Source organism: Sardina pilchardus, chromosome 8, assembly GCF_963854185.1.
Source record: "Sardina pilchardus chromosome 8, fSarPil1.1, whole genome shotgun sequence".
NCBI classification, from domain to species: Eukaryota; Metazoa; Chordata; class Actinopteri; order Clupeiformes; family Clupeidae; genus Sardina; species Sardina pilchardus.
The window spans coordinates 22,353,427-22,366,090 of record NC_085001.1 but is presented as its reverse complement, the minus strand read 5'-3'; the positions used below and the strand labels follow the sequence as shown (position 1 = coordinate 22,366,090).

The 12,664-nt window shown below is 38.6% G+C and overlaps 1 protein-coding gene across 1 annotated transcript; it reads right to left on the bottom strand.

Annotated features, from left to right (window-relative positions):
* Positions 1 to 1,736: 1,736 nt before the first annotated feature.
* Positions 1,737 to 8,003, bottom strand: LOC134088993 (arrestin domain-containing protein 3-like). Its single transcript, XM_062543242.1, has 6 exons — positions 7,518 to 8,003; positions 7,370 to 7,433; positions 6,885 to 7,032; positions 6,571 to 6,673; positions 3,442 to 3,701; positions 1,737 to 3,326 (listed from the first exon to the last, which is right to left on the bottom strand). Exons 1-6 carry the CDS (start codon positions 7,786 to 7,788, stop codon positions 3,195 to 3,197), a joined length of 978 nt encoding a protein of 325 aa, XP_062399226.1. The 5' UTR covers positions 7,789 to 8,003; the 3' UTR covers positions 1,737 to 3,194.
* Positions 8,004 to 12,664: the final 4,661 nt, after the last annotated feature.

Below are 12,664 nucleotides of genomic sequence, written 5' to 3'. Positions count from 1 at the left end.
TATTTCTATGCTATTGTAGGCCTACATAGGCGGAATCAAAGCATCACCGACCCTGCACCATAGATAGCTCTGATAACAGCAGTCTTGTCATGCTGAGCACATGTGGCGCATGACTTGATGGCAGCTTGTACAGTACACCAGCGTCCATGCCTGGCCACCAATAGAGCTCCCTCCGCCTCTGCTTTGCACGTACAATTTCTTGATGTGTATCATGTGCAATTTGAATCAGCTTTTTGCTGAACATTTATTATATTACCACTGTACACAACACACTGTGTGCCGTGGATGATGCATTCGTCATGTTCAGAAAGCTCAGTCCGAGGACACGAGCGCTGGATCAAGGCCTTTGGCTGTGCGTGACCAGATGTACTGTACGTTTTCACCTGTTGTAGAACAGGAAAGTCCCTACATGCAGTTGTCAATTCTTTAACAGTATCATCAGACATAAATGTCAGGTGTGTCAGGTAGTGTTAGTAAAACCTGCTGTTAGAACTAAACATAGTGAAGCAGCTTTTAGCTGCTATGCAGCTCAGCTCTGGAACCAACTTTCAGCTGACATTAAAGGAACACTTCACCGTTTTTTCATATTAAACTATACCAAAATCTGACATGTGTCCTGGATGCTGACAATTACAGTCAACCTTGTTTGTAGTACTCAATGGTGTACCGTATTTTCCGCACTATAAGGCGCACTGGATTATAAGGCGCACTGTCAATGAATGGTCTATTTTCAAACTTTTTTCATATATAAAGCGCACCGGACTATAAGGCGCATTAAGCGAAACAAAACCAATAAGTCAGTCAGTCACTCTATCAAACACTTTCACAATAACATTTTGACAGAGCGCCGTGTATCACACAAAATCAATTCTAGGTCCTGAATTATTCCATATATAAGGCGCTCTGGATTATAAGGCGCACTGTCTTTTTTTGAGAAAATGAAAGGCTTTTAAGTGCGCCTTATAGTCCGGAAAATACGGTAATTGAATGGCAATACAAGACCGTCATGTGGAGGAGGAGCAACAGCTTTGACATGGCCTTGGTCAGATGCGGAAACCACATCATGGCCCCGAAAGGGTAGTTCTGGTAGGCCATTGTCGTGTACAGTAGGTGCTAGAGTACTGCTTTGAGGTGATGTTCATGCAACTCTGGAGTTTCCCCATACCCCACTTCCTCAAAGTACCAAACACTCTGGTACACGTTAGATCTCCCGCTGGGGAGATGCACCTGTTTGCAACATGATGTCATGCTCCACCCGGGCATGTCCTGGAGCAAATTGAAATCTTGATAGTTGACCACTTTATGTAAGCAATAGGTGACTTTATCTCACTTATGTGTCTAAAAGTACCAAATACAGTGGTCGCCTTTCGCCTTTCCCCAGTTAGCGAGTGTTTGTTGATGAGAAGATGTAGCAGAACTATTATATGGGCATGAGAAAAGGGGGAAAAAAAATGAATTGTGGAACAGCAGCCAGGTAAACTCAGGTTCGATGTCAACAAATATAGATTTTAAGCTTAACAGCTGATTTAGTACTAAATAGCCTATGAATGAATGAATGAATGAATGAATGAATGAATGAATGAATGAATGAATGAATGAATGAATGACTAGCTTAAAATGCCACGCAATCAAACCTAAGCTTATAGGCAAACATTTACATCTGGAAAGAGTTCCTTCAAGCTACTCAGTTAGATCAAGTCTGCTGGTCATTCATGTGAATTCATGCTCACCAGAAATTAACACTTTTCCCAGACTTAACCTATCACTTCTATGATTCAAGAAGGAGTGTCTTCAATTTGTTTGGTTTTCCCAGATTTACTTCATATGCAATACAAAAACAATGAATTAATTCCACATATCCTTATGCACAAGTAATTTCCACTAGTGGCCTAAATAACACCGGTAGTGACACAGTCCAAAAACTGTGAGATTATCTTCAAATCCAAGAAAATTCGCTACTAAAGGCTCTAATGCGCTCATTTGTTTTCCGGCGGAGCCAGGTGTGTTTGAACCTGCCACTATGGCTAATGTAATTAGTGTCTATACGGACCCGGTTGGGTGTTGCTCCTAGTATGCCGGAAAACAAATGGGCGTATTAGAGCCATGATTAGAGCCTTTAGTGCAAGTAGCGAATTAGCCTTAGCAACCCTCTTACATTTCTTAAAGTGAAAGGCACTCAATTACACTTACACCACTTACCCCATGATACAATATATATACTGTATACAACTATATACTGTATATACAAGATACCAAATATATCGTACTTAGCAGACGTTTCATCCAAAGCGACATACATATCGTAATGCACGTGGGCCATTCTGCCCAAAGCAACTCGGGGTCACACCGAAGGGCACAATTTGTGGAAGCCAGGAACACACAGCTTTTCAGGCTACTGCATGATAGCCCAGCTTCTTAGGCACTACTCTACCATCGGATACAGTATATAGTAAATTGGAATCCCTCACTCTGGTCTATAGGACATTAATGGACGCGTTTCTTACTATTTCAATTCCCTGATCCAACTCTACAGTACACCCCCATTGCCTATATCAGTCCTCTATAATGAGTGTATGCTGTGGGACTCTTTTCCTCAGTGGTTGCAAGTTGGTGGAGTGAGTTGCATAGCTTTCTGTATACCTGCGATGGTTTGGGTCTTTCAAGAGGGGTCTAAAGACTTCAGCTTACACTTCATTCATTCATTCTTAGTGTTATGGCATGTACTGTATATTTATGATATTTGTTTATTTTCATTTTTGATATTTGACATTGTATTAACATTATTGTTATTATTACTACTTTGTTCAATGTTGGCTTACCAACTTCTAAAAACTGTTAACTGTTAATTTTAACAATTGTAAGGTTCTTATTCTGTAAAATGCTTTGGATAAACGCATCTGCTAAATACAATCACCATAACCAAATAAAAACTTTGTCAATAACATGATTAGTAATAGCTGGTTTTCTTAACACTTGTAATCGTTAAACATACAATAGTTAAACACAAAAGCTTTACTTACTGTACATCAAAGTACTGGCAAAGGTTTGGGTTTGTAACATATGGAGCACAGTCCATATCATATTCTTGGAGATAGTAGGCCTACATGCAAAGGCGTAACAAATCCAAATGGAGTTATAAAGAGTATGAGAGAAAAGTATGAAGAGTATGAAACCCCTGAGACCTTTATAAACTGTTATGAAATGTTAGTTTTGGCAAACATCCAATATGGAGGAGGTAGGGACTCCTCTTGATGGAGAGGAATGTTGCAGACCACAATGGGTAATGACGTGTTGAGATTGGAGGCTCCACTTATGTCCAGACTCACCTGTTGTGAAATGCATTAAACTGAATTAGACCAACAGACAATATCGCACCAACAAATGCTGAGCAAACATCACTCGATAATGCAATGTGGCCTGCTATGCCTGCCTGTGTCTTACCATGACATGATATTCAAGCTCAAGGATCGGCAAGTTAGCTATGCTTGTGTGAGTATCTTCTGGGATGGTAAGCAATATGTCACAACACACATCTGAGTGATTTGGTTGGACCTCTTGGCCAATAGCGCTGACCAGGGTTATGGGCACAAGTTTTCTAGAACTGCCTGCGGTGTATGTTTGTTTCTGAACAAGGACAGCCTTTGGCACAACTCTCCGAGAAGAACCATTTCCAAACTCTGCTGAAATTCTTAAAATCTCCCCTGATAAGAAAAACAATATATTTATGGTACAGTAAATAAAAAAGCAATAACAGTTTAACCTAAATGTATTTTAACCAATACATTCAGTCCCAAATGTATATTCCTTCATTGACAATAAATTCAGAAATAAATTATGAGATTTACAAATAAATACATGGATCTATAGGATGGTCAAAATGGTAATAGAATTACCATTGAATTTGAATTAATTGGTAATTGGTAATTGAATTGAATTTCCCCTTGGGGATCAATAAAGTATCTATCTATCTATCTATCTATCTATCTAATTAATTTCTGCAATTACCTGATTGCTACCTCATTTACGTACAGTTACAGTGGGAAGAATAAGTATTTGAACCAATGCTAAAGTTGACTAAAAAGAGGAATATAAAACATTTTTTTAGAAATGCTGCCCGCAAATGATCAAGTTAGTGAGTGTTTGTTAATGAGATGATTTGCCAATGTTTCTGTGCAAAATAAGGTGAACAGGCTAACTGGAAAAAACACCATGCCAATCTCTAGGTTTGGTGAAGGGTATGTGATGATTCCAAAGGCCAAGGGAAAGTTATCAGGATGCATATACTGGATTCATGAAGTAGCTGGCCTTTAAAAATAAAAAATATATATTAAAAAATCTTCCTGCCTCTATGAGAATTTAACATAGGGGCCAAATACATGTGACCCCTGTATTTTAAGGAGGAATGTAGAACCTGATAATGTAACTGGGCTTGAGCCCCAGTTACGGGTGGTCTGCTGTTAATTTATTACAATATTGGGGAGTTATTACATTATCAGGACCTGCGAAATGAAGGCTAACCTGATAATGTAATAACCTCCTGTTAATGCAATACGTTATTACATTATTGGTAAAAAGTATATTACATTATTGGGAAATGCACTTTATTACATTATCGGGAAGTTATTACATTATCAGGTTGTATTACATTTTCAATGGACTCAAGTGCCACTTGTTTATTACATTATCGGGGATTTATTACATTATCAGGTTCTACAAGGAACATTTATTTATTTCTAATACATTCTTCATTCACAAAGAAGTTTGGTGTCCTTAAAGGAGAATTCCGGTGTGAAATTGAGCTTAACTGTACCGAAACATGTTAAGGTGTACTCACACGTGTTTTAGACGCACTTTCACTCACCCCCAGCATTCCGAACTCCTCCGTTTTCAGCCTAGCTTACAGTAGGCTTGAATCTATTAGATTGGGCATTACGTAGCCTATGCAGCTAAATCGCTATTTTTAAACCATTAAAAAGGTTCCAAGTAACTCCACACTGCATTGGTAGACTTCTGAGGGTCCTGACATTTAAAACGAGATACTGAGAACTTTGGAAATGCACAGGAAGTTTAATCTCTCCGCTGGGCGCCATCTTGGAATCAAGTCGCGATAAGCCGACTGACGAGCACGAACGAACAGGAAGGACAGTGGAACATATTGCTAAAGTAATTCCATAGGAAATATATAGTTATACTGTCTACATGAGTATGATGAGTAACAAAGCTCAAAATGTTTGCAATATGTCCCCCTGTCTTTCCTGTTCGTTTGTGCTCGTCAGTCGACTTATCGCGACTTCACCACAAGATGGCGCCCAGCGGAGAGATTCTATGAAGGTACTGCTTGAATAAACAGTCTTTTTTAATAAACTTCCTGTGCACTTCCAAAGTTCTAAGTATCTCGTTTTAAATGTCAGGACCCTCAGAAGTCAACCAATGCAGTGTGGAGTTACTTGGAACCTTTTTAATGGTTTAAAAATAGCGATTTAGCTGCATAGGCTACGTAATGCCCAATCTAATAGATTCAAGCCTACTGTAAGCTAGGCTGAAAACGGAGGAGTTCGGAATGCTGGGGGTGAGTGAAAGTGCGTCTAAAACACGTGTGAGTACACCTTAACATGTTTCGGTACAGTTAAGCTCAATTTCACACCGGAATTCTCCTTTAAAGGTTAAGATCAATTTCCATATGATGATTTTATTTTATATTCCTCTTTTTAACTTTAATATGGGTTCAAATGCTTACTTCTACTTCTCCCCACATACTGTAAGTAGGCGACATAAACAAAGTAATGTGTGAATACACAAATAAATTAATTAAATGATGGGGAAATACATAAATAGCCTAATAAACAAAGCAATGTGAAAATACAAAATAGATAAATGTAGAAAGACAGAAATTATTAAATGAAGAAATACAGATGTAAATGAAGAAATACATACTTGCATGAATTACTGTAATTAAGGTTTCATGACCAAATTGTATAGAACCATTTACTTATTTATACAACTCGTAATTTATTTATGTGCTTATTTGTCTATTAAACACAAGGTGATATAGAAGTAGGGCAGGGTGACAATTTCCAGGAATTATATATGGTAGGCCTATCTGGATTTAATCCAGAGTGAATATGCCAGACATAACATGTAATAGTAGCCTATTAACAGTCTGCAACATTCTCTTTTTGCTTTCTTTCTTCTGACATTAGTATTGTTTCCTATGTTGTGCTATGATACAAATGATTTATATCAATTTCATGCAGCCCCAGAGTCCTAGAAACACACCTGTTCGGAGTATATCTTTTTCTACTCTGCCTCTGGCTCAGAACCTGACCTATTATTGAAACATTGAAACATTGTGGGTGCACCTAAATTATGCACCTGTGCACCTAAATGAAAAAAATTGTCTGAAGCCCTGTATGAGTTTTAATGTAAGGGCAATCAGCTACTGACTTCAATTGTATGCTGTTTGTTACTTCTTGCTTGTTGCGTTGTTACTGGACATGCAAAAAAAATGAACTGGTAATTGTGGCTATACCTTCATCATTTTATAATGATGACTATGGTTTCATTACTCACCTGGAACAAAGCCTTTTCTTTCTAATCGTACATTCATTGTGATGGGCCCAGAGGCGCACCAAAGGCAACAGACAGTCTTGCTGTTGTCTGCTGATATTGGCACCTTCATGAAACAAATTGACAGAAACAGGGCGTAGTCATATCAAGCACAGGAGTATTGATTGATTACTAAATCAGATACTGGCAAAACCACAAATCATTAAAAAAAAAAAAAAAAACAATCTGCAAATTTAATTGACCAACTCAACAAGAAATTGCAAATGATGTGAGTGAACACTGAACATTATGCATTAAGTAGTTGAATGTTCTCTTACCAAAAGTGCAGGATTATTGCAATCAACAGGGTTTACAAACTTGAACTCGGATTCAAATTTCTTGGCCATGTGCCATGATCGGTGTATTCCAAAAATCACTGCATACTGTATTCGTCCATAAAGCCCAACAAAAGAAGTTGGGAAATCACTGTTTAAACACACACACACACACACACACACACACACACACACACACACACACACACACACACACACATTTTAAAAGGCTTTATGCAATGCAGTTCAACTTCATTGTTGTCCAAACAAGTACTCTACGGATGCTTTGAAGATGTAGGTTAGTTTAGTGGGTACGATGCAAGACCAATGAATAGATTGATTTCTTGTTCTGCATGTCACAGGTTAGATTCCTGACAAATATTCCTGACCACGCCCCTTTGTTCACCTCTAAAAAAATATGCCCACATTGGTCCTTCGGGTTATATAACATCAATAGTCTAGTATGAGGATGAAAATCCATAACTCACCCATGAGGAATCTGGCAGCGAAAAGGATACACGTGGATGCCTGTTTTCAGAACTATTTCATCATCTGCTGATGAGAACCAACGAGTGAGCGGTGGAAACTTCCAAAGACACTAAGCGGATAAAAACACTTATAGCCTAGTTAACCTACCGTTCTGCCCTTGCACAACATTACTTTCCAACTTAAAGAATTCCACTTTTGCTGTGTGTACCCGTGTTCTACGGCGTTTCCCACTTCCACTACGAGTGGTCCATCGGACTTTCGCTTTGCCTTTGAGGGTCATGGATATGTGCTGGATCTTGACATCTTTGGATAGTTCCAATCTCATTTCACCCGAGACCATGTCACCGCTAGTAAATGTGCAATTCGGATGGGGCGAGGTAAAGTTTATAGAAACGTTCTTAAATGTCTCACCAAACATGTTGACAAACGTTTCTGTTTTGTCCGTAGGCTATAGAATTCATTTGTTGTAAAGGTGGTGGCGTGTTCCCGAGCGTAGGCCTATCCGATCAGTGCGTCCAAACGTCCTTACTGGAAAAAAAACGTTTTAAATGTGTTTTATTATTATTATTTATCATGACACAATGTAAATAAACTGGGTTATAACGGAGATCTCTCGACTGGCTTAACTCCAACCCGGAAGGAATGAGGAGGGGCTTAGACAAAACTCGTCCGACACACCCAAAGACTGAAGGCGGAGCAAAGATCCTTAATAAGGCTGACCAACTTGTGGTTCCATCATGTCACAGCAGTATAAAACAAGAGTGGCGACACTCCAAAAAAAGTCAGCGCTTTCTCATACCAGTTTTCGGGTTAATGGGATTTTGGAGCTATAGGCATTAGATCAACAGCAGATAGGCTATAATAGGTCTAATATCTGTCTAGACACGTTCTCAGTGCAGAGAAATTATGTAAAGTGCGCACCATTCCTCTCTGTCGGATTGCTCACAAAGTTCTAGTCATAGGCCTACTGATATGAAAGACACTTGACAAAGCACGGTCTTTCCGATGGTATTATGTAGGCCTACTTATTACTGTGAAATACGGAGCGCGAGAATTTATGCTACATTAATGTAATTAATTTGTATATTAAGCCATTCCCAAGTAGACCTAATCCAGTTTTTAAATTGCATTTCTACTTGTTCTCCAACTTCAGGCTGTATGTAATAGCGCCCCCAAAATAATAAACTACTGCTCTTACACTTGTTTGGCTTTTTGACTACATAGAATTACATAGAAAACAAGCATTGCTTCCACATATTATAGGCATACTTTTAGCCGAAAACCATGACTGAAGCCTATTACTCTTTCTTAAAGTGACAGGCATTCAATTTGACCTACAGTGTAATGACATTAAAGATAAAGTAAATGTAAGTCAATATGACAATCATGTAGCCTAATATGTCAAGAACCAAAAATCAATATGAAATAGTCAACTTGTATTTTAGCTAATTATGCAGATCATAAATAAAGTAAACTTAATATGAATACAAAATGTTTGAAATACAAACATGATAATGAACCCACATTTTCACTGAGTGTGTTGGGGGGTGTGCCTTCTAATGTCTTGACTGATTATCAATATCAAAACAATTCTGGCACACTAAAATTCTTATGGTGTATTTTTCATTGTCTATGGCTCCTAACTGATGAATGAGATACTGTAGATAGGCCTAAATAGATGGATGGATGGATGGATGGTTTGATAGATACTGTAGGTAGATACTGTAGATAGCCTACAGAACATATGATTCTGTAAAGAGATATTATTGTATTGGATGTGAGTTGTATCGGTCTACAACACCACAACAAATTACATTGGGAAACCCATACTGGTATATTTTATTCACCTGGTTTAGCAGTTACCACATGTTTATATATGTAGTACGGTCTAGGCTATGGCCCCCGTGTGTCTGTCAAGGGACCTGCACTTAAAGATTGTGCTGATACCTTTTGCACCCATTTTTTTGGGTGGCCCTCAAATAAGCAATTGCACGTCTTCAGTGTGCAGTTTGTAATGACGCGACTACTTCGTGAAAACTTTGTGCAGCGAATTTGGGCTAGAATCGAAGCTCTAGTCTGGCAACTAGTTGTGGAGAGTAGGCAAATTAGATTTGTCACCGTACTTGGATCTACCGTCTGTCAGTGTCATTGTTTACCTCAATTAAAAAATACCCTGAAGGGCCGAATTAGCTACATTATTATTTGACATCAAGTCGCGGAACTGGGCCGGACACGGGCTGGATGTGTCCCGCGGGCTGGGAGATAATTATACTTAATTATAAAAAAAGCCCTGTTCCCAACTTTTAGAAAATGCCACTAGAAAGCACAGATCTCAAAAATATGGTGTCTTTAGTGCTGACATGCATGTTAGGGTTATATTGTGACTAGCTATATAGGTTATTACATTGCAAATATGCATACATAGCAAAGAGTAGAACAGTTTCGTACAAAAAAATAATCAATAGACTAGGTCTAGGCTGGGTAAACCCTGCCTGAACCTCCGGTGAATTTGGATTTCGCCAAGCAGCTCAGGCTGGAAACCTGTATATCTATCTACATCTATCTCTGTTCCCTGCCAGAACCTTTGGCTCCAATTAGTAACTAGTTTATCCAAAAGACGCACTGGGTCGTTGGTCTGATTGGTTGAAGGACTATCCAAGCGTACAGAGTCATTTGAACGATGCCCATTACTCATGTCTCTTGTGCTGTAGAAACAAAGCGCAGCCTCCCCATACCAATGTTCAATCTTAAAAGATTGAGCTTAGTATGGGGATAGCCAGACTAGACTAGGCCTACATCTACCGACCCATCAGGAATCTGGCAGCTGAAGGGATACTTGCGGAAGTCTCGCTCCAAATCTGTTTCAGCTGCTGATGAAACAGTGTAGGCCTACTGTGAGAACTCAGCACTGGAGAGGCAGCGTTTTAACAGCTTCCACACTTCCAATGGCTGGACTTTGCTTTCTGTAGCCGGGATGTCTTCCTGTAGAACTTGATAATGTAATAAATCCTCGATAATGTAATAACCCGTATAATGTAATAACAATTTGCACTTGAGTCCCTTGAAAATGTAATAAAACCTGATAATTTAATAACTTCCTGATAATGTAATAAAATGCATTATTACATTATCAGGGTAATTACATTATTACATTTATGTTATAGTCAATGAGTCAATGGACTCAAGTGCAAATTTTTATTACATTATAGGGGTTATTAGATTATCAGGGATTTATTACAATATCAGGTTCTACACCTGCCTCTGCATCCACATAATATCACTACCAAATCTTTAGCCAGTTTACCTGTCTGCTCTTGTAGAATGTTTGTTTTTTACAATCTATCAGTCACACAAACATTCCCACCAATGGTTAAATAGTCCTGAGTTTACAGAGAATGTGTATAGGCTAAATCCTACTCCTACATCAGCTACATCCTTCCAGTAATCATGTTCTCAAGCTTTACGATTGGCTGAGGTAGGCCTAGGCTACTTCATGTGCCTGTGTTACTAGAGCTACAAACCGTTCATCAAAGTAAACCAGAGCAAGGTCAAAATTAGAGACGGTAAATATCTATATGGCTAGCCCTATCACTGAACCAGCATGACGGATCAGTGTGTTTGAATTCTCACTGAACGTAGGCTTCGTTTCCATTTAGACCACATGGGGGCAACAGAACACTCTATTCATTTGAAATCCCTCTTTCTCACTGCATAAAATGCATTGTCTCTGTCACCTTATTAGTCTCTGACAGGTTCACTGCTAAACTTCAGATTATAATGATAAATTATGTCAAGGATATATTTACATTAACAATACCAGTCATTGAGAAAGTGATAATGTGTGCCTTTGCAGCTTTGCTTAAAAAATGGATGGTCCTGGGAAATGTCACTGTAACAGTATGGCAATATATCAGCACCATCAGTTATGTGCACTTTTAAACTAACACGTGTGGTGATAGATACAGGCAATGATTTGAAAATGTGCTGAATACTGTAAGGTACATCGTACATAAAACAGTTGCAGTAAGCCTATGCACTCCCTCTAAGAATTCTTCCCTACAAAACAGGAAGCTTCACAAAGAGGACCTTGCTTTCCTAATCTCCGGTTGATCCATTTGGAGATATTCCCTTCCCAAACAATGGTCGAAAAAGAACTTTCTGCCATGGTTCACTGGCTGAACTCATTCGCCATGAAAGAAATACTGCCAGGTGCAACTGATGTATGAAGACAGTGGAGAATAGGGGGTATTGACGAGAAGTTTTCATAGCAGCCCAGAATGCAAGACTTACCTTGACCTGGCTGAGGGAAAAGCTATAGATCGCTATCAGTGGAAAACCATCTTCCTGCCAGCTAGCACAATAATGCTCCCAAACCACAAGATCCATTTATTTCTCCCAGCTTCCCATGCTCTCTCATGATGACTAAACCATGGGGTGGGCCTCAATCAGTGTGTTCACGGGCTGTCTCACTGCAACCAGGCAGTAAGGGAAAAGTGTAATCTCAGTATTGAGATGACACTTTAAAAAAAAAAAATGAAGATGTGTAATTTTCATCACTTTACACATACTTTCATTTATTTGCATGCTGGTTTACTGACATCAGACAAGTATTTTCTTGCGTGTGTCTCACAAATTATGAATGCTGTATGCTGTAACTAATACACAATTGGATATTAGAATGGATTATATAGACTTTTTTGTTAAAGACCATCAGAGATTAAGATTATCAATCTGTTGGCGAGTAAATTAAGATGGTTGAATTCCACTATTTGCATAACTGTAATGGCATGCAGTAGATACAATTGAAAAACTATGGTGACAAATGCTATGAATTATATTAGCTTACCCTAAATGTATTAGTGTAAATAGCACACTAGTTGAAATCCCGGGGATTTCTGAAAGCGTTCTCATGGTGAGATCACTGTGAAGGAATCCTAACAATAAAAGGACTTGTTGCTTTCTCCCTTCTGCGGTCTTCTTATTAAAATCTTGTTCATGACCCACGATGTTATAACCACAAAACGTACATAATTGGTCAGACTTTTAAATAGAAGTTACAATTATGCAGACATAGACCTGTAACTGATTATAGAAATTCATAGCTATTTAAGAATTAGCCTATTTGAGGCCAGGCATCGATTATCTTGTGTCATCACTCATCAGAACACATGTTGCATACCTCAAAGTGAGATTTCATGTGCATATGTAATCTTAAGAGCATCAAAATGCCAAAAACAAACCTCCCTTAGAAGAATTTAAGCCCTATAAAATGTAATTCCTATACATTTACAGCA

Excerpts from the sequence above, each read along its gene's own strand:
- LOC134088993 (XM_062543242.1), bottom strand. The coding sequence starts at position 7,788 with ATGTTTGGTGAGACATTTAAGAACGTTTCTATAAACTTTACCTCGCCC. Across the intron at positions 7,033-7,369 it reads CGCTGCCAGATTCCTCATGG|TGATTTCCCAACTTCTTTTG; the intron begins GTGAGTTATGGA and ends GTGTTTAAACAG. Across the intron at positions 3,702-6,570 it reads AAGAAAAGGCTTTGTTCCAG|GGGAGATTTTAAGAATTTCA; the intron begins GTGAGTAATGAA and ends TTTTCTTATCAG.